General features: G+C 41.7%; 1 protein-coding gene across 15 annotated transcripts in view; it reads left to right on the top strand.

The window, feature by feature from the left end:
• The first annotated feature begins 8,275 nt into the window (after window positions 1-8,275).
• Window positions 8,276-26,966, top strand: part of ABI1 (abl interactor 1) — a 79,224-nt gene continuing 60,533 nt past the window's right edge. For 13 of the 15 annotated variants that reach the window (XM_057432662.1, XM_057432656.1, XM_057432654.1 and 10 more), the window contains exon 1: window positions 8,287-8,534. In XM_057432662.1, coding sequence (XP_057288645.1) covers window positions 8,418-8,534 — 117 coding nt within the window. In that variant the 5' untranslated portion in view covers window positions 8,287-8,417. Of the gene's footprint in view, window positions 8,535-26,966 lie in introns of all 15 variants that reach the window. The other 2 variants (XM_057432664.1, XM_057432665.1) reach the window with 2 other exon arrangements.

Below are 26,966 nucleotides of genomic sequence, written 5' to 3'. Positions count from 1 at the left end.
GGGTGGCACTTACTAATTAACTGGACAAAGTAGTGTTTCAGCCTGCTAATAGTTCAGTGTGTGGTCAACATCAGTACCAACATCAGGATCTGATTTTCAGGTCTACAGCAAATGACTTACGTAGCAGGAATAACTGACAATGATTGCAGACTATAGTCTGCAGTTTTCTGTGATTTTTTTGAGAGAAAATAAGTTCTTGAATCCAAGCTTATGTCCTGTGTGGGAAATGTCTCTAGTTTTCAGTGCTCTCCTCAACCTGCCTGTTCTCTGCCATGATCAGCCCATTGTGTTACTCCACATACCTAAACAATCATAGTTCCTCTCAACCTATTCTTCTCTTCTTTCACACCTGTATATGCACCGTCTTCTGACCCCTGCAAACCCCTCCACTATCTCATGTCCCAGAATTCGTCATAGTGTTACATTCTACTTGCCAGGGGATACAATCCCTCCATAGCATTATACATCACAGCAATATCCTTTGAAAAAACAAAACCAGAGAAAATCCCTTGGACCTTGCAGTGCACAGTGAAACATCATCAACATAGCCCAGTTCCTCAGTGGATGTATCTTAACTCTTAAAAACTCACTGAGAGTATGCAGATATATTGCTTTTAGAAACTTAGGAATTAACCCAATGTCATGAGGTTTTCTCTGGAAGAGCAAAAGGTGTGGCCCTAAAACAACCTCCTGCCGAATTTGAAAGTCCTCATTCAAAATGTAGAGCTGCTGGGGTTTTAAACCTCTTGGCTGAAATATTTGTAACAGATTTGATAAAAAAGCATTTCTTCCTGTTTCCATCTCAGAAATCCCCTGAAGGGGAAAAATAAAGTCTGAAATAGAAATACACACTACTAGGGCTAAATTAAGACTGGCAAAGGTATAAGCAACTGAAAACAAAGTATTACAAGGGAAAACTTAACTATAAATTTCACATACAGTACAGTGAACTGTGTATAATATATCTTGCATGTAAAATAGCATCTTGATCTCTTTTGCAGTCAGAACAGTATTAAACAAATCTTTTTTTCCCCTTAGTGCATAAGCACTGTTATGAGACATCTTCAATTGATGTAAAAACCTAGACAGCCTCCACCTTATGCAGTGAAGGAATGTTGAGAAGTACAAACATGTCAGATACAGAGTGGAGGGTCAGACATTTAAAGAGAAGTGATAGCAAGCATAATCAACCCATTTCAAACTCAGAATTATTTTAAAGAAGGTTAGAAACCTTTTTAACTAAGTACTTCTCTATTACACAACACTGTTTAAGTTTCTTTAGGAAACACACTGGCCAGAAATACTATAGGATTATTATGGTTATGACCAAATAAATTGAAACATTCACAACTAATGTTGACACCAAGTAGCTAAGCATAGCAGGAAGCTGCCCATTGGTAATTTACATATTTACTTCTAATTGTGCCTGTGCATCATAAAGATTGTTCATATTTGCAACTGCTGCCCTCTGAACCAAGTAATTTTCCAGTGGCATATATTCACTTTCACCACAGGTAACTTTCATTAATGATAATTGAAGGACAATTTTTACTGCATTATGCTACAGGAAACAATAAGTGGTTGCTGAGTGATTAATATCTAAACTAAGTTCAAGACATGTAATCAATCTCATAGGCACAAGAGATTGTTCCTGTTATGTAATGAAAAGTACCAGGAAAGAAACCCCCTATTTCTTGTGAAGAGCCCTGCTTACCCTTTAAATTCCGTTGGATGGCACTAAATGGCCTGATTTATTTTTAAGTGTTCCCAACAGAGAATAGCCTCAGTCTGTGTGTAATGACTTTTACTCTCATTATCTGCACAGTCTGTGTTTGAGCTCTGACTGGGACTATACCAAGGAGGAAGTCAATGTTATCTTAGTGTGAAAATTATTTTCTAGTAGACAACTACATCCGACAGTTGAGTGCATCCAGTCCCATTCCTTCTGCCTATTGAAGATGCTCCTTTTCAAATACTACTCCACTCAGTTGAAAGCTTGCAGTTGAAGCTTTACTGTTTCACTGGGAGCTGGAACAGACCCAGTAACTGTAATGTGTTTTCACTTGCTGAACCCCCCTCCCCCCCCAACCTATTATGCTGTGCCTTATTTTGCCGTCCAAATATTGTGCTGAGAAACACTATCACTACAGAATTGCTGTCAAATATTTATTTTTATTGAGAAAATAGCACTCTTTCTGTAGTGGCACGATGTTATCATTTAATTATTTTTTCTTTTCTCCTTTTTGAGGGAAAGCTGCAATTCAATGAAGTATATATTTAAATGCAAAAGAGGCACACCAATTAATCAGTACAGAATGCGAATGCTTTTAATCTGCATCAAAAAACCTGTGGTGCTTAGGAAAAAAACAATCTTTTGACTAGAAAATGTATAAAAGTAATTCCCATCCATGTACACATTTCTTCAAACACAATGAAAAATTGCAATTGTGCAATTAAATTATCTTCACAATATTACATTATTTTAAGGCTTTGCATTATGCTAAGAACATTTTCATAAGTCTTTCATTTCTTTTTATTTAGCATAAAAATGGACATACATGAATAATTTAAATTTATGAAAAAGTAAAATATCCATAGAGATAGATCAAGTGCTAGCTCTGAAACACTGAGAACTGAAACATAGATGTTTACTGCTTTCTAATTAGTGTACAGAAACTTAGTACTGAAGATAGGAAATAAATTAGGCTAGAGATTGCAGTTAGGTATAGCCATTAGCATGAACTAATCTATTTTGAGGTGCATATAAACAGGATGATGGAATTATTACAGTCAACTCTTCCTTATCCAGGTTCATAGGAGACTGGGAACTGATAGAGAACAGAGAAGCCTGGATATTAGAGATGCTTCAAGGAACACCAGAAACACTTCAGTTCTGTATGTAGTAAGCACAGTCCAGAAAACCTTATTAACTCTCAGGACACAGAAGACTTGCCTTTGGATCTGCTATATTCCCTTTCACAGCTAATTATGCAAATACTACTTTATGCAGGGCAAGGTGTCTCTGTCTGCTTTTGACTAGAAGATCTATGCAGGGTGAAAAAAACTTTCCTGGGGAAGTTTCATTTCACATATACATATCAAAGAAAGTCTTCCATTTCAAAGGATTGGTATCACCCAACAAATAGCTATTTCATCAGGAAATTCCAACCTGCCCTCTAATGTGTGGGCCAAACCTGCACGGGTCTATCCAACATATTGACTTTCACTCAGGGCTTACCCTTTGCAATGGGATTGATTTTTTTCATATTTAAAAAATTTTTTTTTTTTTTTTCATTGGGTGCCCCCCCCCCCAAGCCACTAAATAAAAGAACATTTGCAAATAAAAATGATTACTGCCAGAAATCCATCTCCTGCTTTAATTGCTTGCTTTAAAGCCAGGCTTTCCTCAAAATATTTTAATGACAAAATAGTTTAGCCTTGCTTGTTACTGGTGTAAGAAGCAAGTCATCTTGTCATGTCACGCAACACCTATGTTACCTAATTTAGGTCTAGGAAGAAAGAAATGGGCTTTCTTGAGGTTCTGCATATGTATGGCTTCATTACTGCAGTCTGGATCTGCCATTTTTTCCATGCTCTTAGGGTGGTGGATGCCTCCTCTGCCTTGGCAGTAGTTGATGGGCAGCTGGAAGTGATGGCAGCAGAAGGGACCTAGATCAGGAGATGGGAACAGAAGATATGGGAGGAATTCTCTGATGCAGTGAAAATGGGAAGGCAAAGTCAGAAGGCAATCTGGTGGCCAGATTCTGAGCTGAGAAAGATGAAAGAGTGAAGACCAAAATGAAAGGGGTCAAAGGAAGAGGGGATCCAGCATAACATGGGAGGGGAACATCTGAGATGACAGATTGAGAAACTGGTAGGGGAGGTGACAGCAAAGGAAGGACTGTTGACGCTAGAGCACTGCTGAGGAGCAAAGATAAGCACTTAGGAGGGATGAAGAGGAGTTTATGAAAAATGAGGTAAAGACAGAAGGCAAATTCTGCAAGTGAAAATACATTACAGGAGAAAGGTCATGTCAAAGTACAGTAACACTATTTATCTTTGTGCTGCTCGTATCTTGTGCATTCTCAAAGCTGCAATTTTGAATGTTATTATTCCTGTGCTCTCAGGCTGCCTAGCAATGCCTGGCTGTTGTGTGCTGGCTCTGCCGCACAGAGCTCGCCGGCTGCCTAGCAACTACTGCCAGGAGGGCGAGAGGGAGTCCCTGGGCCAGGCTCAGGGGTGCAGCCCTACCCCAAAGATTCCTGCTCCCATGGCAAAGCAGGAGGGAGCATTTCCAGTTGTTACAACTGTGAGAAAAACCTTAAAAATATTCACTGGAAAAAGGGGTGTGTGGAGGTGCCCACGAGAGCACCGAGAGCCTGACAAATTTTCTCTGAGAAGTGGGAACAGCCCCATTCATCTCTGCAATACTCAGACACTCTGTGATGACAATTGAAATAGCAATATGGTTAATTCTTCTGGTTCTTAAGTAAGGCTTTGTGGGATGGATCTAAAGGACAGGAAAGCAAACCAACAGAGTTATGTACCTTCTTGGGCAGCTACTCTAATTTGGTGTAGGAAATATGAAAAGGACAACTTTTGGTCCCAAACCATTGAAGTTATAGCATTAAGTATTCACATAGGATTGTCTCAATACTGCCACACTTGTTTTACTCTATCACTGTTATCAACAAAAATTTTCTTACAAGAACACGAGACTTGGTATTTGGCAGTGGAGCTGATAATGGCTGATCTGAACAGGCACTGTGTCCTCTGTGCTTCCAGGTGTCCTCAGATCCCTCATCTCCCTGTCCATTGCACTGTCAAAAGTGCTTGTATAGCTAAACAACCAAACCAGGAATTAACCCAGCTGAGAAACATTCCACAAAATATTATTTTCCAATCAACACTACTGAAGCAAGTACTGTTCCCAAGGGAAAAACAAAGACACGTGTCAATCTATGGCCTAGAAAAGGGAATAGTTACAGAGCTACACAAATTACAGTGCAGGAGAAGTTGCTTTGATGCTGTTACTTTGATGCTGTTCTAAACAGGTGTGTTTAGAATACAGTCACATTTTTCTCTCCCAGTTGGAACTGGGCAGAAGGGCAGTGTTACCCTTGGAGATCATCATGCCCCACTGAGGAGGAGCAAATCTCAGATGGACAGCTGAGACAATGAGAGGTATATAAGCACAATGTACTCCAGATGGGATCTCATTCAGGTGACTGGATGGTGCCTGAAGAGCATCACTGCATTTTTTCCTCTACCAGTCCAGCCACCCCAGCCAGGAAAATTTTCATTCCCAGCTCTCTTGCACACTTTAAGTATCTTGGGCAAGTCAGTTAGTTTTTCCTTCTAATCAGCAGTTTATTGCCTGGGGCAGTGGGAAAGTATATTAAAAACCAAAGAAACAAACCAACCTAGCAAAATAAAACAGTTTCTAAATAAAAACCCAGTGAATGCAGTTCAGATGCACAGCAGTGTCTTCATCAAATATCAGCTCAAGTCCAAGGTCTATTGGCTGTGGCTCAGTGCTGGTTCTGCTAGATTTGGCTGGCACTTGCAGAACTACCTGAATGTCTCTGTCCTTTCAGGTGCTTTGGAATTTCTCTGTGTACACACTGCGCATGGAGCCAGCTTGGGTCTCTTGCATCTGGGTCAATAAACGTTCCAAGAACCTCAGACAAGAGGAACACACTGCAAAGACACTCAGGTGACCCTGCAGAATCATTCTGAAAGCAGGAGGGCTAGCAAGGGGCAGGAGCTAGTAAGGCCTGCTGAACCTGGATCTGTTGGGCATGTCTGCACCACAGTTCCCAGTGCATCTTGCATTGTGTGGCCCTTGCACTGCTACGGTAGTAAGGCACTAAGTTAAAAAGTCCTGCTGGAGCTGACTTAGCGCGGCGCCAGTTGGGGTATATCCACCAGACATCGGGTAACACCAGTCTGTGCCAGGAAGGCTGCAGTCACAATGTAGCTGTCACAAGGTGGCGCTCTTTGACGCGGTCTTTCAAGGTCTTGAGAGCACATTTTAACGGTGGGGTTTTTGTTTGTTTGGGTTTTTTTTTTTTGTTTGTTTGTTTGGTGGGGTTTCTTTTGTTCTTTTTTGGGTCGACATCCACTGCAGGGGAAGCGGCTGTAAGCCTCCCTGGAGTCTATACTCTACTGCCTGAAGTGGGTTTGTTTCCTGGGAGTCAGCACTGCCCTGCTCAGCTGCCATCTGCTTGTAGGAGTAGGTTGCCCACCAAAGTGAAGCACAACACATTTAGCAAAACACACACCACTGCTTTTTTCTCGTACCGACGTGTAAGGCTCCACATATCTGCCGTCTCTGGGTACAGGGGCAGCCATAACATTTTAGGAAGAGCTGACACCAGTTTTGAGGATGTTAAGACCTTCCAGGAAGCCACTCTGTGATTTGTAGGCAATTACAGATGATGCCAATGGGTGTTAAGCAATTTGTAGCCATACTGAAGAGAGAAATAAAATTTGTCTTTGTATTATAACATTTGTATTGTGCTGGAAACAAGGAGAAGCCAATGCCTAAGATGGTTTCTGATCACACTTACCCTGGGACCTGTTAAAAGCTTGTCTATACCTCAGTAGTGTTGAAGATCAAATTTAATTGTTTTACATTAAAAGGGAATAAAAATAAAATATTTTACTGGAAATTACGTGCTGTCCTAAAGAGAGTTATTGAAGCCACTTTGGAAACAATTTTGTTAAGCTGCCAAATAAATTAACCATCAGAAGATGGCAATGTAAATGCATTTCTACCCCACAACAAGGGCTGGAAATGTACCAGCTCCTTTCTATGCTGTCCTAGACAGCCCTCAAATCTCTCCCTTAGCACCTGCCTAGCTGTTCCCAGCCAGGGGGTCGTTTTTTGTAACTCCAGCTGCAAAGACCTTCTCAGGCCCATCAGTTCTTCCATGCTACCTACCATTCATCCTCACTTCCACAGTTCTAGACCAAGATGTTACATTTTACTGACCTCAGAGGGAAGGAAGAATTATTTTTCCTCTTCCCGCCTTGATTTAGAGACATCAGCAGGTATGCTGAAGGATCCTGAATGGAACAGTTTTCAGTGTTGCAAACTGAAGACTTCAGAGGACATGCAAAATACCACACAGTTACTCAAAGGTGAGTCAGTCTGCTCTTATTATAATGTGTTTGAGAACATTTCTTTCTGAAACCTGCTGACTTTTCACCACTGTGTGGGTTTCTCTGGGGCAACTACTAAAATGCAAGGACTAATACCAGTTGTTTTTGTAATTGCATACACACAGCACGTAAAGCCAAGGCATGAATAACAGATCTTGGAAACTGCTTCTTCTGGGCCTGTTACTCATTGCAAAGGCAGGCTTGGACATCCCAGCATAGCAGCCACCTGCTGTTATTGGCTTTTCTTCTGGTATGATCACAGAAAACAGGATTTTGCTTTCAAAAAAAAACTACATGCAAGAAAGATTGTACTAAATAATCATGGCTTATCTTCCACACCTTGCAACAACTAGAGGAGGCCCAGAAGACCGATTAACAACTGAGATAAAAGAGTGGCAGGAATAATGCATTTATCTCAGCCAAATATATTAGTTATTCTTAAGAAACTAAAACCGAAGAACTGAGGTAAAATACGGGCAGGAATAATGTATTTACATCAGCCAAATGTATCAGTTCTTCTTATAAAACTAAGACCAGAAAAATGCAAATTGTAAATTACTTCTTGGCAGGCCTTCACAAATACCTGCACAGCTTAGATTATTTCTCCCTCCCTAAGGGATAAGCCCCTGCTATGGGACTAACTGAAATTAATCATGACACTCCTATTGTTTTACCAATTTTACTGTTATCTTACAAGAGTCTGGCCTGCAGGAAGCTGGATAACCAGGGCAGCGCTGCCCTCCCAGACCCCTTTGGCTTCTGCAGAGAGGCACCACTTTTAGGGCGACACTAATGGGGCTGGGGCTAATTCTGAGAAGTGCGAGGGAAGGACACAACCGTTTCCCGTCGTCCCTAGGCGCCCAGCAGAACGGTCCGACAGCTCTGCAGACCCCTGCTGCCCATGGGAGTCAGGCGGGCCGGTGGGCCAACAGAAGCGCACCTCCCCTCACGGCCGCGGGTGGCGGCCATGAGCAGCGCTAGCCCTTCGCATGCGCCCTGTACGGCGCAGTGCTGCCTACAGCTCCCGGCTTGCTGTGCAAAGCGGGCGTGGGTTCTTCCCTTTTTTTTTTTTTTTTTTTTTTTTTTACAGCTTTTTTTTTTCCTCCCCTCGGAGGGGGGGAGGATGGGTGGGGAAAGCGAGAGCTCACGAAAGCGAGGCGAGGAGGAATCCCACAATACCAGGCGGGTTGAGAGCACGACGCTGCTGCTGTCTCTTTAATGCAAGAGGAAGCGATGCGGAGGGTTGGAAAATGGCAGAGTTGCAGATGTTGCTAGAGGAGGAAATCCCTTCTGGCAAGCGGGCTCTGCTCGAGAGCTACCAGAACCTCACTCGAGTCGCCGACTACTGCGAAAACAACTACATCCAGGTGAGAGGCGGCAGCGCAGCGCACAGGGGGCCGCCGCCGGTGAAGCGGGGAGGCTCGTCTGGGCTCAGCTCTCGGGTGCGGGCTGTGGGGCCGAAGCCGCCTGAGGAGCAGCGCGGCCCCCGGCTGTCCCCGCCGCGGCTTCCCGCCCCGCAGCCGCTCTCCCGGCTTTGCCTTTTCTTTCAACTTTTCCAGCCGAACGACTGAGCTTCCCTCCCTCCCCCCCTCGCTCCGGAGGGGAAGGGAGGGGGTTATTATTTCAGCCCGGCTCAGAGGGTGTGTCTCTTCTCTTTTTCTTTTTTTTTTCCTTCTGCTTTTTTCCCCCCATCATTTTTCTTCCCCTTCTGTAATTATTTATTATGAGTCACATCCCGGAGACCTCCATGTGCTGGGGAGGGGGGTGAGTGTGGCGTGAGGGCCGGCGAGCTTCTCCGTGTGGCCGGCTCAGAGCCGGTACCTCAGGTTTCCCCCTTGCTCCCGGGCGGCGCGGCTCCCTCAGGGGAAAGCCCGCAGGGCGGCGGTTGGTGACGGTTGCTGAGGTGGGCAGCTCCGCGCGCCCCCAGCGCCTCACGTGGAGCGCGGGTGCCAGCCGCCTCCTCCGCCGGAGCCGGGCCGGCAGCGCGGGGCCGCCATCCGCAGCGGCGCGGGGAGCGGAAGGGGCCCCGCACACGCGTGACATCACGGAGTTCAGTCCCCCGGTGGGGTGGGGGGATCCGCGGGCCCGCCGCGGCGGGCAGCTGGCAGGGGCAGGAAGCTGCCTGTCCACAGGCACCGGTGGGAAAGCGTGAGGTGGTGGTGTTTCAAAATGGCAATCGGTGCCTCCCGCAGGCTCCGCGGCTCAGGAGCCCTACAGCAGGAATTTCAGGCCGGGTCTCTGGTGCTGGAAGAGGCTTCATTAGCTGTAGCGTGTCCTCACTAGTCGGTGTGGATTCTTTCCCTCCCTAGCTTGCCGTGCTTCCTGGCCTCGCTTAAGTCTGTGTTTTGTGAAGCTACTTTAAGCAGAATTTACTATTGCTATTTTTTCAGGATTTGCAGCACATAACTCTGTGTGTATTTTGCCCTCCTGATGTAGACACAGAGTCATCCATAGATGCTCACATGCAATTTGTTTTTTCTTTTTAATTAAAAAAAAAAATGAAGGAGAAAAGCAAATAAACTGCACTCTACTTACTACCAAGCTTGTAAAGTGAACTTGTTGAATCTACTACTAGACTACCTGTGATGAGTATTCAGTACAGGTTATTAAATTCTCTGGCATCCATCATTGTCGGTAAGATATCTTACCGTTTTTAGTAATGGAGCATCAAATTTGAAACCAGCTTTAATACCATGAAGTGAAATAGATGTATATATTTTAAAATGAGCTGGTTGGATTGGAGGTGCTTGAAGAAGCCATATTTTCAAGGTTTGGTTTTTTCTTTTGGTGGTGGTATGTGAGGTAGTATGAGTTAATGTCTATTTACTCTTCTGAGTTGTTTGCTCCACCCAAAGAAAGCTGCTGATATAAATACTTCTGAGAGGCGAGGTTCATTTGGTTTTACTCATGGGAAATATGACAAATACATGAGCATGGTAATTGTGGCACAAGTTTTGACCTGTCTCCTGCTCCTGACTTTTTCCCTGTGTCAGAAAGTTAGAGAATCTTCAGTTACATCATTTTCTTGGGAGTTCTGAGATTTGTCTTTCTTTTCTTCAAGCAGACAAACCAAAAAACCCACCACTTCTGTTAGTTCCAATCTAGTAATTTGGGGTGGTTTTCTTTTTTTTTTCCTTTTTTTTTTTTTAATTTAGTAGCTCATTTTCACCCCAAGTTTCAAGGTCAGCTGGATGTGGGATTGGTGCAGTCTGTTTTATCTGTGTACAGCTGTGTTTACCCCTTCTGAAAGGAAGCTGCAGTTCAAAAATTCCTAATGAGGACTTGTGCAGTAGCTTTGAAAAATGTGTACCTCTCTTGGACATGCATTGTACATTTACTCAGTAAAACTGGCAAATAATAAAATTAAATGTATACATATATGTTTAATGTGTAGTGGAGGTGGGTATTTTAATCAGCACTTTGTATGAAGCCATCTGCTCTCCAGTTGGACTACTGAGCAGATTATACTTGCAGTGCCCATGGTGGGGCCACTGCAGGATTAGGCAGTATGACATAGGGCACTGGGTTATGAGATTTGGGAGAGTGTATGTGTTGTGGGATGAGAAGGGAGGAAAGGAGAGGAAGAGATTTAACCAGCACATAATACAGAGTGTTTGTATTTAATGTAATTGAGCATTTTATAAAAAAAGGCAGGCCAGAACAGACAATCTGGTCATGAAGTAAGTGTTAAAATCGTTCAGGAGTGGCTGTGCATTGTAATTTGTCCTGTAGCATGTAACTGATCCAGTCTGGCCTCTGAGCTTGGACAGGTTTGAATTTGAAGAGTTTTCTCTCTTTCTGTGGTAAGGGCTATGTGCTCCTTAGTAGGAAGACTTAATGTGTGCTGTCACCCACTCTGTTGTGGCATTGAGGTAGAACAGGGTTGTCTGACTATTCTGAGCATTGGTGCTAACAGTCTGTAGTAACTGTAATAGCACTCGCCTATTTATTCAGAACGCATGATGTTCTCAGTCTTATGTTTTATGTTCTTTACTCACTTAAGAGGGAAGTAATTTCCCACCCTCAGTATTGCTGTATTTGAACTATATCTGTATTTTTGATCTGAAAACATATGAATTGTCCTTTGTCTCTTTCACTTCATCTGGGAATAGTTCTCATAAAATTTTAGTTGTGTGGATTTTAAGAGGATTTGTCTTAAGTATCTTTACAGATTCCTCCCCCCCCCCCCAAGGGGGTGGGTGGGGTGGGAACTCACCTGGATGAAACTTGGCTCCCTAATAGTGAATGTAGCTTTATTGACCACAAGCATCCTTTTACCGAACCATTTAGGAAAGATGACAGTGTTCAGGACTCTCAAGTTGGAAATTGCTGTTCTCAGAAAAGTGGGGAAGCAGTTTCCTGCTAAGGCAAATTCTGAGTAAATCTAAATGCCAGGGAGTAGCACAGTTTCCTCCAGACCATGTGTATTCTGGTTATCTAGAAGGTTTATCTGATAGGAAGGGAAAAGAATTCGGGAGAAGCAGAGCAAGTAAGTTTCTAAGGAAAACCTGCAGTGCTAAAAGGAGAGTGCACTGTTGTGGCTGTCTTGGGAGAGAGCAGGGAGAGAGGGAGATACAAAAAATGGGAAGAAGTTATGATGTTATTGGTGAGGATTTTTGCTTTGACTGCAGAGAAAAAGGCATTATAAATACTGTATTTAATCTGCAAAAATTTAAAATCTGTTTTGTTTCTGGTAGGCAGCTTCAGTGACAGGCAGAAAATTAGATTCCTATTTTCTTTTAGACAGAGACTTAAAATCTGAACAGTTTTAAGAGCCAGTTTTGGACCCGGAGTATTTAACTGGAAGTACGTTTTTTGTCTCCTGAAGTAAGCTTTCTTAAATATACAGAAATTGCATTTTTCTTAATCTTCTCTAAATTCTTTTTTTTTTTTTTTTGCTTGGCACTCTTTAGAAGACTGGTATGACTGTGATCTCTTATGATGGAGACATGTGCATGTGAATTGGGGTACCTTTATTCTAATATACAGTGAGATTAAGCGGGGGGAAGAGTAGTGAAACTGTCTTACAATGGAAATAAATAAAACTTCTTTATAGATGCGATATAAATGTAAGTTCCAGTAAGTCATGCCTTCCCCAAATCCTTTTGCCTGCCAATAAAATCTGGGACTAGCTCCTTCCAGTGTGTGTGTAACTGTGAAAGGTTATCTGAAAATCCATAGCATAAAGCTGAATATACTAGTAAGGAATTTCTTTGGTGTCCTAAACAGTATGACCTTTATCAGTACCAATACAGAAATAACATATGGAGTTAAAGCACAGCTTCAGTTACGATTCTTCAGCTGAAAATAAATACTAACTTCAAGAGAAAATTTACTTTTCAGTGTCCTGGCAGAATTGAATTCTTTTCAGTTTTTAATGAATTTATTTTCAATAATTACATTATGAAGTGTTAGAATGACACAGAAACCCAGCGTCTCCTGTGTCACCAGACTGACTTCCTTCTGAACAACTTCAGTTGACTCTTGTAGCTCAGAGGCCTCTCTATGCTATAAAAAAATTGCTTACAACTCTTGCTACTTGCTACTGTTGAAATCAAATGTTTCTTACAGCCTTGCTTATGCATAGGCAGATACCTAAGTTTTGTCAGTCTCTTCCCTTCTAGACCACTTGGAAAGATCCATTTGTAATTTTTTAAGTCAAAATCATATATGATTTTAATATGGCTCTGAGAACCTCTAAATGAATAGCTTGCAATATGTGCTATTTGTGTGAATTCCAGTGCTGATGATGTCTAGTGGGTAGATTTACCAGCTTTAGAAAATAAATTGAGTGAAAGACCTTTTAAGGAAGTGTGTGCTGTGTTGCTGAAATGTGTATGTTTTTTGTTGTCATGTTATTTCCTTCTGTAGCTTCCAACTGGTATGTGGAAATTGAACGGTGAGTTAACAAGCTATTCTGGGTAAAACAAACCAAAGCAGGGACAGATTTCAGTTTGACTGCTGTTGCAAAAAACTTAGTTTCCTTCCCGTTGGTAGAAAAAGAAATGTGTGGGGTTGAGCAGAGTGTTATGTTCAAGAAGTTCCACAGATCCTTATGTTATCTTCCAGTATGTGTATAGGAATCCTTTCTGTTTGATAGGTTGGATGTTCTGCACTTCATATTCAGTAGATAGGAAAAAAAATAACCTTTTTTTGTGTGTGCTTATTTTTCCTTAAATGTTGGTAACTGATCTGACACTTGGTTTTGTTGCTGAGTGTACAGAAAGTGGCTTAGCTTAGTTTAAGACAAAGAACTTCACTGAGAATGTCTAATTCAGGAAATGACCTGCTTTAAATGGATAAACTTCTTAAATTGTCACTAATACAAATCTTCTATGTGCCATGAGAGCTTGCATGCTTTTCATAGGTTAATTAGCTTGCATGGAGAGTAAATAAAAGTGATTTTTTTTTTTTTGCCTGCTTTCATTGCTAAATTTGGAACACTTTGCAAAAAACCCAAACTAAGGTAGTTCATTTTCTGTAGCACCAAAGTATAATTAAAAATTAGCTTGAGAGCAAAGAGAGAAAATGTGGATGTATGATCCACTGTCCTCTAAGGTAAAACCCATTTCTTAAAGATTATGATTTAATCTTATAAACACTCTTTTAATGCAGTTAAAGCAAATGTTTGCCATCAGTATGAAAGGCACTGGGTGTTCTCTGTGTGTTTGGCTTTCTTTTTTTTTTTTTTTTCTGTAATAATGATTTGGTTACAGGTTAATGGGTTAGGCTTGTAGCTCTTCTGCCTTGTGTAGGTCTGTGCTGATGCTTTGTCTGTGTTTTAGAAAATACAGCTGCATGTTTAGCTTGAAAGCAGCAATAAGACAATAGTGCAACTTTACTGAATCAGCAAGAGATTACCCTGCATATGCAGGAAACAGCTCCTGGAGTGTTTCATGTCTGTTTTGTGTCCAGAGGAGGTAGAGGATACAAGACCAGCTTTCCCTAATTTACAGTTTTCCATTAATTCTGCTACATTTGGTTTAAGAAGTCAGCAAGATGTCAGCTGCTCCTTCTGCTCCATTTTTCATTAGTATTTCAGCAGATGATTGTGTCAGCACTGTGCTAGCTTAATCAGGCAGAGTAAAGTGGCTTGGGATAAGCTTTTACAGGTGCATAACGATTCTTCCACAAAGGAAGCACTGGCCACTCCTTCCATTTGCATGCACATTGTAAGGAAGAAGCGTGTAGGTTGTCTGTTGTCAGTGTACATTAAGCATGATCCTTGCTCTCTGCTATGCTTGCAGTGCCCAGCCCTGTAGGAAGGCAGGCAGACAGACATGAGTAAGAGGGGCAACTGTCTAATACTTACCTCCCTCCAGATATCTGGGAGCTTGTTGCAGTAATTGGCTCTAATGGTAAAGAGAAAATAGAAGGGCCTTGAGGAGAACTCATAGTGGATCATATTGTAATGAAGGTGCGTAGCAGTAGGAAGCATTGCACCTCTGAGGGTAGAGTTCCTGTTAGTATCTGTGCTACTGCTGATCTAAGTTTAACAACAAAAAAAAAACACTAACTCTGAAACAAAAAAACATGCAGCATCCCAGTATCTTTGTTTAGTATTGTGAACTTAGTCTTACAGAAGCATAAATGGAAGCATACAATTTGTAACTAACTTGTTGAAGGTCATATAGGGATGTGCTGTCAGATTTGGGAACAAAACCTCATTGTTTGGACTTGAGTGCTGTGCATAAGGGGTGTCCCTTCCCTCACACCCCCCTTCCAAATTGCCTCTGTTACACACAGCAAAAAGTACGTATCTGCAGGAATGCAGAGACAGTGCTCAGAGAGAGAGTGTAATGAATCCCTTGGGAAAACAAGCACCTGAGCTCATTACCAGCGATTACTTTTTAAGAGTTTAATGTGTCTCCTCTCATAAGAACCTTGAGTTTATAATTTTTGGCTTTGCAAACTTCTGGAGTTTCAATAATGCTTCCAGTACTGCCTGTCTGTGTGTTGGTGGGTCTCTGTCTTGGCAGAGGCAGTAGAAGATACCTCTCTTTCTCATTTGGGAAAGCAGTCTGTGTTTGACTATTTTAGGGACTGAAATCCTACTGAACTGCTGAGCAGTGAGGTGGCAGCTGTAAGGTATAAGTGTCAGTTCTGGTGTGGCAAGGCATCCTTGAGGGGTAAGAGTGTATCTTGCTCTCTCTGTCTGTCGTTGATCCTTTATTAATAATGTGGAGTCGAAAGGAGCATGATGTAGTTTTATTTGTTGTTGCCTGGTAGGAGATGACTTGTGGGCCCTCAGTTAATTGGTGCTCAGGCTTGTCCGTAATTACCTGAGCATTTTTGCTCCTCAGTACCTGTATTAACCAGAGCTGTGTTCCTCTGGTGCAGTCTTCCCCTGACCCAATCTGAGCACTGGTGACAGAGACTGGAGGGGTTGATCAATAGGGATCCTCCCTTCCCTACGCTCTTAAGTAAGGGAAGTAACTGCTGAATTTGTAGCAGTGGATATGGTGCTTCAGTATGGTTCCTCCCTTTTCCTGACCTTGCTGATGAGGCAGCTGCTTCAGACAGAGACATGATCTCTCCTGTGGGTAGTAGAAATCACCTTTTGCAGCTCAAAACTTGCACAGAGCTCTCTGGGCCCAGGACCAGGGTGCTGTGGAGAATAGGTCACTGAATTCCTGACCACTTGCTCTGAGCAAGATGGCATCTGCAGGTGCTGTTTCTCCTTCACCACCAGCCTGTCAGTGTGCCCTTCTGACTGTACTGGAGGGGCTCAGTCAAGTGTTTCATCAGCTTAGGGCCAGGTAGTGAAATAAAAGAACCCACTTCTAACAGGTGGGTTCTTTGAGGAATCCATTTATTGTGCAGTGAATGAAAGCAGTTATAAACTCCTCCTCTTGGTATTAGAGGGAATGTGTGTTTTGTGGTCCCCCTCCTCCCCCTTGTTAATTACTAGGAGTGTGGATGGCACCTTTGCTTGAGACCACACGAATAGTGTTACTCATTATTTATGCAAGCCCTTAATGCTGTTAACAGGAGCCATGCACGCTTTGCAGAGTGTAGATTTGTTACTACGATGCCGATGTTTTCGAAGAAAAGGAGGGGTGGAGAACCCTATATGAGAATTTCAACTTGAAGCAAAACATGAGTGCAGCATTTTCAGATACAGACTGATGAATTTTACAAGTTGTATTAATACGAGATGAAATTGGTAGACAACTTGCTGGCTAAGCTGAAAAAACAAATTGGATTTACTCTGAAAAAAAACCTGTCTGCTTTCAAGGTGACTTTGTTTTTTATAAAGTTCATAAGATTCCAGATCAAATATGTTTGGTTAATAAGTGCTGGGTTTGGCAAACTGAAAAAGGCTTCACAAATCAAAGCTTCTCTTGGTTTGGGCCTCTCTTATGATAAAGTCTCTTCATAAGAGCTGCAGATGATATGTGCCGTACTGCATCTTCTGCCATTGTGGAATATTCTAAAAGAAAGTAAAGGTTGTCTCTTCTGCAGTGAGGTACAGCTTTCTTATGTCCCTTATATTTCTTATCCTAGGGTAGCAGGTATATTGGCGATAGTGTCATCCCTCACTCTCTAAAGACCCTGAAATAATCAATTCTGTGTACCCTTTCTACAGCCTCTGATACTGTAGTGATGAGCAGTTAACTCATGGGGAAGAGACGTCACATCACTTTCCTAATTTTAATATAACTTCAAAGACAGGAGTGAAACATGGTGCTGTTCTACTTTTGTTGAGAAAGCAGGGAGGTCTCTCAGAGCTTGGGCAGAGGAGGATTGCTAAAATGAATGTTAGTTTTGACATCCTTACAGTTGAACATAATGTTCTTACTGGGTGGCCTTAAAGTTATAAATAGTTCCAAGAAAAAAATTGTTTGTTTACTACTTGAAGCATAACAATTCTTTGATATCTTTGGGAAAGAGTTGAAGTGTAGACTCCTCTGGCAACTTTCACACGAGTGTTTCACATGATAATTTTTTTTCTATGCTATAATTTCTCAGGGAATTGTAGGGTTCTTTGGCTTTTTTTATTTTTTTCCCCAGCTAATCTTTTACCGGGTGCATATCTTCACTTTCATCCTCTGATCCCCTTGTTGTACTTTGGGGTCAGCAAATCTGCCAGCCAGTATTCATCCTGCGGCAGTCGTTGTCAGTTGAGCATCTTATTTGACTTAATTTGTAGCAGGCATACTACAAATTAATACTTGAACTGTGGTCCCCATACAATAATCCTGTGTTTTCTGGAGGCTAAGATAAGAAAATCTCTGCATAAAACAGATAAGAAGAGCAAGGAGTCCAGGCAGTTATGTCAGACTAGTGCAATAATATTTAAGTGGCTGCAGAATGCCATGCCGTGAGTTGTCTTTTCACATTTGTGCGCCTAATAATGTGAACTATTATGTCACGAAATTTTACTAGTGACAACATTTCTCTTTCTAGGTGCTGCTTCTAGCCTGTGATCTCAAATGTGAATTTACTGATTTCTCTCTCACTGTTGAAGTCTCATAGCTTCTTGCTGCAGGCCATTCCCTAGATCTGTTGTCTCGCTCTTCTGCTGTCAAATACTGTGGACTTTGTCTTTTGCTACCATTGACACAAGATTGCTCTCATCACAGCTTCTGCCTCTGACATATGTTTCCTCTCTACCTCATTGACTGTCTCATTTCAGATCTTATCTGAAAACCTCTTCTCCCTTGCCTATTTCTTTTAATTAATCTCTTTCGGTTATTTAACTGCATATTTTACTGCCTTGCAGCTTAAATTACGCAGCTATTTCTCATGATGCTTTTCAGACAAACAGCTTCTACTAGCATGGGTTTGAATAATTTGAAACCTGCAGTTACTGAAGACATTTATATGTGCTTCTTCTTTAGGTTGTCTTTATTGGCACAGAATTAAGGTTAAGGCCTTGGCTGTGAAGTAATCTGTAACCACCTGAAGAAGCCATGATGAGCAGGATACAGAGGAAACAAAGAGGAGCTGGAGGGATGTCGTGTGCAGTGGGACTGATGTGATTCTATTTGCTAATAAAACTCTTAGGAGGCCTTTCCTCTATAAGAAATCTATCTTGTTCAGGAAGCTGGTTCTTTTGTTACTCTGACACCATGGAGTAGAAAGAGCTTGAAATCTCTCTGCTCAGAGGACTTTGGATCTCTTATCAGTGAGGGAAAGATGGATGTGTCAGGGGGAATGGTGTTTTGTTAACCTACATTAGTAGGTGTGTATCCACAAACCAAAGCTGGACCTGATCCTGAAGGGTTTTTATAAAATACGATTATAGCATTCAGAGTTCCTGCTGTGAGGCTTTGTGGATGGTGGCTTGGATGATGCTTCAGTCAAGGTCCAGAGAGTATCAGACTAAACAAATAGAGGTATGATGGATCAGTGCACTTATGTTGACAAGGTCCTTGGAGACCGGGCTGGAAATTGGTCAGGTTCTGATTTGCTGGCTGGCTTGCAGGATTTCTAAATCTCTGGGAGGAGCTATTGTGATGCAAAGTTCTGGCTTTAGCTGCCTTAGATAAAATGTGCTGTCTGGTTTGAAAGTGCTTGGCTCTACAAGGGCTCTCTTCAAATACCGTGGGTGTGTTTCCTGCTGCAGCATACCGTATGTTCTCCCAGCACTGAAATGATCTGGTTGCTGCAGTAGTCCTGAGATTTGTCTGGGAGCATTGCAAGTACGAGTTGTCTTAAATGGCAGCAGATTTTGTATCTCATATCTAGGTTGTCCTTAGCTTTGAATGGTGAAGAAAATCGTTGTTGCCATAGATGTAATTGGTTTCATACAGTGTTGCTTGCTTTGTAAGAAGTGTCATTTCTAGATGTTTGTTTCATTCCTCTTTAGCAGTCTGTCCTTTAAAACAGTGGAGAAAGATAACAGTCAGTGGAAAGCTTTCTAGCACGCATTCCCTCTTTGGAAACCTGCTGTACATGAATAAGAACTGTAAAATCAGCTCCTCTCAGTACTCTGCAATGAATGTTGAACGTTCAGGGACCGAGGGAGGTATTTGTTGTAACTATGAGAGAGACTCACTTACTGGGGCAAGAAGCCAAGTATGCAGGGTTAAGGTACCTGTGGGCTGCTGCTACTCTGCTGAAGGGAGAAAAGTTGGGTTTGGTCCTGAATGTGGAATGTGTGTGGGATTTGAGTTTGGGATTCCTTGGGCATGGAAAGTGCTTAAAAGTTGACAGAATAGTCTGTGTTGAATAACTTTGTCTTGCTGACAGAAAATGGGAATGGTTTGAATGGTGATAGAAAGCAAGTTGAGGGTCTTGAGCCTTTTTCTGGTAGGAGTAAAAGCACAGGAGGAATGGGGGAGTATATAACCTTCCTTCACTGTGTGTCTCTCTTCAGCCACTCTCTCTTGCTAGCTGTGATGTGGTAGAAGGGCAACATGAAAAGCAAATACTGCTACCATTTGCTTCTTGCCTACAGCAGACAGCTAGAGAGGTAGCTGTACTCTTTCCCCAGGTTGCCGCAAGGGGTTACTGCAGCAGCGCTGGGAGTGGGGGAGTATGAACTGAAGCAGGTACTTACTAGCTATATAACATCCCACGAGGCTTGCGGGAATGAATGTGTGCAGTACTGAGTCATGCTTGTCAGCCTCAGAAAGCAGGAGGCTTTTTCAAATTGGCCTTGGAGGGGAAGAGGTGTTTAATGGAGCAGTTGTGAAGGGGTTATGCAAATAGAGAACATAAATAATGAGCAAAAGGTACTCATTTAAGCTTTTTGCCTCCTCAGAAAATGACTAAATGCAAACTTAACCACTTGCAAAAGTAAAGGAAAGCACATCATCATTAGGTATAATGGGTGCAAAAAATGTGGCCATTCATGATGGTAAGAAAAGTCTCCTTTTGTGACTAGGAAAATGAATTTCTGTTGTTGTTGAGCAGAAAACATTTTTTGTTTTTTCACCTCCCCAGTTTCTGTTAAAAAATAACAAGGGCATCTAAAAGCAGTTCCTCTTGTAAGAAGTAGTTAGGAAGGGAGGTGGTAAAAAGACCTGTCTCCAGTTTTGCTTTGGACATAACTTCAGTGTTTAGGCTGGTTTTGCATAAAAGTCCTTTTCTGTCTGCCCATTCATGTAGGATTCCAATTACATATAAATACTGTCTATTCTTTGGTAAAAGTGAGAGCATGTTGTTAGGGTATGAGTTTTTTCTACTGATACGGCCACTTGCTGTTTTAAATTGCAGTGTTTTGAACAGAGTTTAGGAAATGTAATTGTTCCAGTTCTGGGCTTGCTTGCATCTGCTCACATCATAGTTGGAATCTTATCTCTGGTAGCTAAGTCTTGCCAGCAGACTTTAATTGGCATATAATTGGCTTGGATGATTTCTTCTGCCTCTCTTGCAGTGTAGAGAGGCCATCCAAGCTTTGAAATAGTGGGATGTGCCAGATACGTTGTCCTACATGCTGCCCTGCAGTTGTGCATGTACTCCCTTGGCCTGGCCTGTGTTTTAACTAAGTGGGTGGGGGCAGGTGCTCACTTTTTCTGGGGCACACAGATGAGGTAGATGGCAGTGTGGGTATGGGTGGGTCTGCAATTGTGGCTGGTGAGTTCCTGTTGTGAAAGGGCTGTTTCTCTGAACTCAGCTTCTCTGTGGCTATAGTTAAGGCCACCCGTCTGTCAAGCTGATTAGAGACAAGATAGTAGCAAGGTGTTCTGGTGGCCCTACTACAAGTGCTGAAATAGAATAGTTCAGGGATTGTTTTACTACCGGGGGTAGGGGAGGGTGGGTGGGTGGGCGATGGGGAGTGATGTGGTGTGACTACTCTCACACATCTCGTTGTGAGCACTATGTAGCTCTGCACCTCCTGCATCTGCCTGAAGTTGCCCTTCTCTGCATTCTGTGTGAAAGGGAAGCAGTCTTTAAAATCATGTGAAGGAGCAGCATAAAAAAACAGTGGAACTTCAACATGGATTAGAAAACTTTGCTGTAATTGTTTCTGCTAGAGGCATTGCAGCTGTATGTCTAGGAAAGGTTACTCACTTCAACTGCTGTGGTTACTAACACCACAGCAACTGTTTCTCCAAGATCTTTGTTTAAAAAAAAAAAAAAAACAAAACAAAGGAAACAGCTCACTCCAGAATTTAACACCCTATTTTCTATTGAAGAACTTGCTTTCTGTCTTCTACTGGTTTCTGTAAGTTGTTTTATGTATTGCTGGATTTGGAGGTTACCATAGTTATTTACATTTTGTTACCTGATCTCCTGACCATGGTTATTTTGGGGAAAGAAACAATGGTGTATTATTGACTGTCTTTTTTAGTTCCTTCTCTTGAGCCATCTGTTTTGTTCTGTTGTGTGTTTGTTTTTTAGAAGAGCTAAATTCCTACTTGCTGCAATTGAAATAATCCAGTATTCAAATAAGTTTATGTTTTGGAATATTCTTGCTAACAGTAGGCTCAAATTTTAACATAGTAAAAAATAATTAGTCAGAAAGAAACTGAATGTAGTGTGCTTACAGCCCTTATCAGCCAAAAATTGAGTAGTTGGGTCCAGGAATACATAAAAGTCTAAGTAATATTAGCAGCTGTTTATGTGATCAAATAGAAACAGAAACTAGGTTGATTTTTTGTTTGTTTTTTTTTCCCACTTCCATGCAGTTTCTCATAAAAACAATCAGTCCTTGTATTGCACTTCATTACTTTATTACCATGAGATCACTGTATAGCCTGTGTGCTATGTGAGAGTATGCCTTCTGCTGAGAGGCAAGCTACTGCAAAACTGTAGGGACTTACTGGTTTCTGGTATAAGCATGTTGTGCAGTGTTGAGATCTGTGCAAGCCCTTGGATGGTTTCCTACTGGAGGGAGTATATTGATCTTCAGGACACGAAATAGTCATTAGTGTAGTGCTGCGGAGTATGAGAAGAGAATTTGACCCTGTAATTGACACTGTTTTCTTCTTTGCTTTAAAAATACCATGATGTTTGGGAACTGCCTGAAAGGTAAAATCTGGGCAGTAGCTGTGTGTTGAAAGTGACTTTCTTAAACATGAGAACTCTTCCTGAATTAGGAACACTTGTAGTCCAGGCACTTGCTGGATGTCAGAAGGCCTGTTTAACTCTTGGCTCTACGTTCTAGTGCCTTGAGGTTTCCTGGAGCTGAACAGGCCTGCTAAATGCTTTCCTTCCCTGCTCCCCTGCTGCAACATCTGTGGCATCTCTATGCACCACAACAGGTTTCTACACAGTGTAGCTTTGAGCCTGCATGCTTCTGGACCAACCCTTTTGCAGATGCTGATGCTCAGTATGTAGCTGTCTTGCTAACAGCACCTGAGGTAACCCTGTTCTATGCGTGCAGAACACGACATACAGCCTGTGGTACCAGGACATGCTGAGATGACATTGTAATTTCATCTTTTATTCTACATCTTATTGTCTTAACCTTGCTTACTTAATGTTGGCTGATCTGATTCTGGGCCTGTCTAGAGAGAGGATCTGAAGGTAGTGTTGGAAGCTGACCTATAGCAGGTCATTGAATTTTAGCGTGTTGCTTGTCTTAAGGGATAGATTTATTGTAGTATTCTGGACTTACTCCTTCAGTTTGATTTGTCAAAACTGAGATAAGAAACTTCTGACTGTGCGAGCACTCACCAGTTCTTGAGAGTAAACTGAAGAGATAAATAAAATCCATAGAAGGAACCATTGTTATCGATACTATGAAAAAGGGCTTTTTCACACGCTATGAGCTGAAGATCATTGTCCCAAAACAGGTTGTTCTGAGCTATCTTGATAGAGGCTTCCATGGCATGATAATCTACCTAGCTCTGATTTTTCACTCCAGTGAGGTTCTGTGTGGCTGCCACTCTATTACAAGGAGGATATTAAGGTATCTAATAAGTGCTAAAGTGTCTCTTTCCCGTTCCCATAAAAAAATTCAGTGAAAAATAAGTCTGACTTATCAGTGAGCATGTCCTTGCTAGATGAGCTGAAATTTGTGGTGGCTGCTGGCACTTAAGAAAATAAATGGAAAGCCATTTTAATTTCAAGCCCCATTACAAACAGAAAACAAAAGATCAATATTTGAGAGACAGTGTATAAAAAACAAATGGAACATAAATTCTCTAATTCCCTATTATCTCTGTCTAGTGTGCTGAAATAATCATATGCTCCAAAGCCTTGGGTAGCTTTCTTGGTGTGGAAGAAGGAAGACTGCTATGGAAGTGCCAAGGGCTTCTTTTCCTGGTTGACGGTCGAAGGGTGTTGGTGGTCTGTATTTGGAGCTCTGGCTGATGTCTGTGATGTCAGAGCCTCCTTTATGTGAGCTCTGAAGAAATCTGTGTGTTTTGTGTCATTGGCACTGCAAGGAAGTTAAAAGTCTAATTTTGAAACAACTGTATGTGCTAACACTGTGCAGTGCTTTACAGGTATTGAAGATACAGTTTCTGTCGTAGAGCTTCTGTTGTCTAGATCATGTAAAATATGGAAAATAAGACTCGGACCAAATTTTTTAAGCTTGCCGCATATGCGGTCTTGAAGTCTTGCTAGTTTGATGTACAAGGGTTGTGTGACAATGACATGTGGTATGTCTGCTTCTGTCACTTCAATGTGGCATGCTATTTTGGTTGTATACACAGACTATAATAACTGACATTAACAATATATTTTGCCCACAGACATGTTTACTGTGACATCTATTGGATTTGACAGGAGAACTGAAAACTGTTTTTAATGATCTTTTTATATATATTGATTGTTTTTTAATAATAAGAGTGGTTTACTCTAGAGCCAACATGAACACTGCTGCATTGGGCAGAAAAATGCTGCTAACAGCAGCTGACACATATCTTCCTAGTCTCCATTTGTCAAGAGTCGGCATTGCTTTGTAAATCACGCTCCTATTAGATAGATTCATTTCTTGCTATAATGTTCACAGTCTGGATTAAAACAGAATTCCAAATTGATTTTTTTTTTTTAAGTTATTTACTGTTGGGAGGAGAGGAAGTGGTTTTGTAGGCTTCTTCTGCTCTCCTTTACAGACATTAAAATATGCATCAGTGTTGTGAATGCTACACCTTGTGGGCTTGTGTTAAAGTAAAAATGTAGGAGGGTAAGGTAGTTACTGGAAGCTTAATCTCAAAGACATGGTTCTCTGCCATGTGCGTATAGGTCAAAATGGGATCTGATGATAAACTGTATCAATATATCTGAGAAAGTTGAATGCTTCTTTTAGAAACCTGAATGTACATAGTCATCTTGCATTTTTTGTTATCAAGACTGATGTACTTTTACCATTGTGGGCTGGGCATGTGTCTGTATGTGTGTATACGTCAAGTATATGCATTTCCCTTGGACTCTCCTTTGGAGTGAACTGCTCTGCTTAAGAAACTTTATTCCCTTTGCTTTCCCCAAGAGATAATGATTAGAAAATTTGAGAGTCTTCTTTCTACAGTTAATCAACAGAATGAAGAGCATCTCTCAAGTAAAAGAAAATCTGCAAGGACACACAGGAGGTTGGCTAAATTGGTTTCAGCCCATAGATATGCTAATTTTCAAGGCTATTCAGGACTGGTCAGGGGAATATTATTGACGGAAACGAAGGATTTGCTTCTGGCTGATTGTCTAGCATGTACAGGATTTGGGGGAAGGGCCTTGTCTGAAACACAGCTTGTGAATTACAGACGGTGCTTGTTACACCCTCCTATGTTAGTTTGTTAAACTACAATAACTTGGTATGTGTCTTGAACCTTGTGATAAAGTAGCTGACTAGTCAATGATTTTTATCAAGATAGTGTTCCTAAAAAGAAACAGACTGAAATCTTGCTTGTGGACTGTGGTATGGTTGTTGCTGTGGTGGTGAGCACCTTCTTGTTTGGTGCCTTGAATGAGTGCCAGCTTTATTGTGCAATGTCTTTACCTGGGAAGAAGAGGTTTCAGGTTTGACCAGTTCCTCTGCATTTGGTAGAGCTGAGTTACTGTGTCTTATCTTGGAGGAACTCAACAGACATAGTATTATTTCATACTAGTGGGCTTTTTTGTTGTCGATGTTGGAAGGAAGTTCACTGAAGTTGAATTGTACATGGCTGTGCTTATTGAGGATTTCTGCCTCAGTAGATGGGGAGAATTAGTGTTTACCAAATGGACTTCATCATCCTGACTTTAAGCCTGGGGTTACTGTAGTGAGGGGGATCTTGGGTTTTAGAACTGTTCTGAATGGTTAGACATCTTTTTGTGCCTTCCCTGTCTTTATTTGTACTCCTGGAACAACCAGTTATTTAAGTGGTCGAGAGCTTTGATGCTTCTGTTTGCTGCCACTTCTCACTAAGTTTAGAGAGGTGTGTTTGATAGTCTGTTCTATTTCTTATTTTCATTGTCAGTGGAGGATTGACTTCCAGTTCCTTGGGGAGAAGGCCTTGGACAGGAGGTGGACATGTTCAGTGACTGCAATGTGTTGCTATTAATAGCTTGCAAACTATTGGGCAGTTAAAATCTTGACACCCCCCCCCCCCCCCCCAATTCAGGAATGGTAGAGAAGTACAACAAAATGACAAGTTACAGCAAATCACCTCAGTAAAACACTTGAACATTTTCCTACTGCACATATTGTAGTACTGGTCGCGGTGATGCAGAATTTTAGTTGAGATCTGCCTGTGAGCTGGAACATGTGGGCTTTTGGCTTTAGTTCCCCTCTGTATGGAGGCTGAGTTTGCTCTGTCGTTTTATCAGGCTATGCATGTACTAAATCCTTTCCTGTTCCTTGTCCCCACGTAAATACTTTCATTTTAAATTTCCCACAGTTGTTCTTACTGATGATATGAACAATACAAATGGCAGAGCAGGTGATTCCAGTAGCAGGAGTACTAATGGTGCCTGATCTGGGACTGATTATGTTGAAGAAAGACAGTCAATGAAGTCTGCTGGTGACTGTCTGAAGGCTCATCTGTCGTGCTATGGGAGGGTGTATCTTGTGCTAGTATATTGGGCAAAGGTTGAGATTAAACTTTCTCAGGGTGCTTTACTTCAGTTTCCACTGGGAGGACTAAAGTGCTGATCAGTGAGAACACTGTAATTTGTAGGTAGGTAAGACCAGGCCTAGTATAGCTCTCTGGATATTGGGAAACAGTACATCATCCCCTTGAAGCAGGTGCTACTCTAATGCATTGCAGAGAGGATTTCCTCAATTAGATTGCTGTATTGCCTGAGCACACTAAGACTGTTCTAGGAGACAGCTGACACATCTGATTGATATTCTGTCCTTACCTGGATGGCATACACATTGTAAGCAATATATACATATGATATATATCCCTTAAGGCTATATCTGTGATATATATACCCTGAATGCTCCCTGCTGAGCACTTGCTAGTAATAACCACAGACTGTATAAATCTCCTTGAATGGCTTTCAGGTAGGTAGTTGGCTCCTGAAATTTCTTCAGAATGTAGAAACTTGTGGCACTTGCTGCTGTGACTTGCCAGTTTGACTTTCTTCTCTCATTTATTACTGATATTCTGAGATAATAACTATGAATAACAGCCAAAAAAATCTACCATAGTGCAGTGTGTTTACAAAGTCTTAACATGCTTCAAGAGCTGTGGTTAAGGGGAAACCTGTATCCATGGGTTGTACTGCTATTTCAGTTATTTGCAACTATCTGTTGATTTACAGTTCTTCATGCTCGCTAGGTAAATGTTATCTTGTGTGTATGGCACATTTAAACCTTTGAAACACATTGCTGCAGCTTGGTTGTGGAATACTTGTTCTAAGCTGGACATACATTGTGAATAGTTTAGAAATGCTCAAGCCTTTTGCTGTTAGCAGTCAGAAGTAACAAACCCTTATGAGTTATTAAAAGCCTTATGTGATCAGTGAAGCAGCAA

Source organism: Pezoporus wallicus, unplaced genomic scaffold (assembly GCF_028554395.1).
Source record: "Pezoporus wallicus isolate ANWC-B61680 ecotype Strahan unplaced genomic scaffold, APGP_CSIRO_Pwel_v1 scaffold_2584, whole genome shotgun sequence".
NCBI lineage: Eukaryota > Metazoa > Chordata > Aves > Psittaciformes > Psittacidae > Pezoporus > Pezoporus wallicus.
Note: the sequence above shows the minus strand (reverse complement) of the source record. Positions and strands in the feature narration are given on the sequence as shown.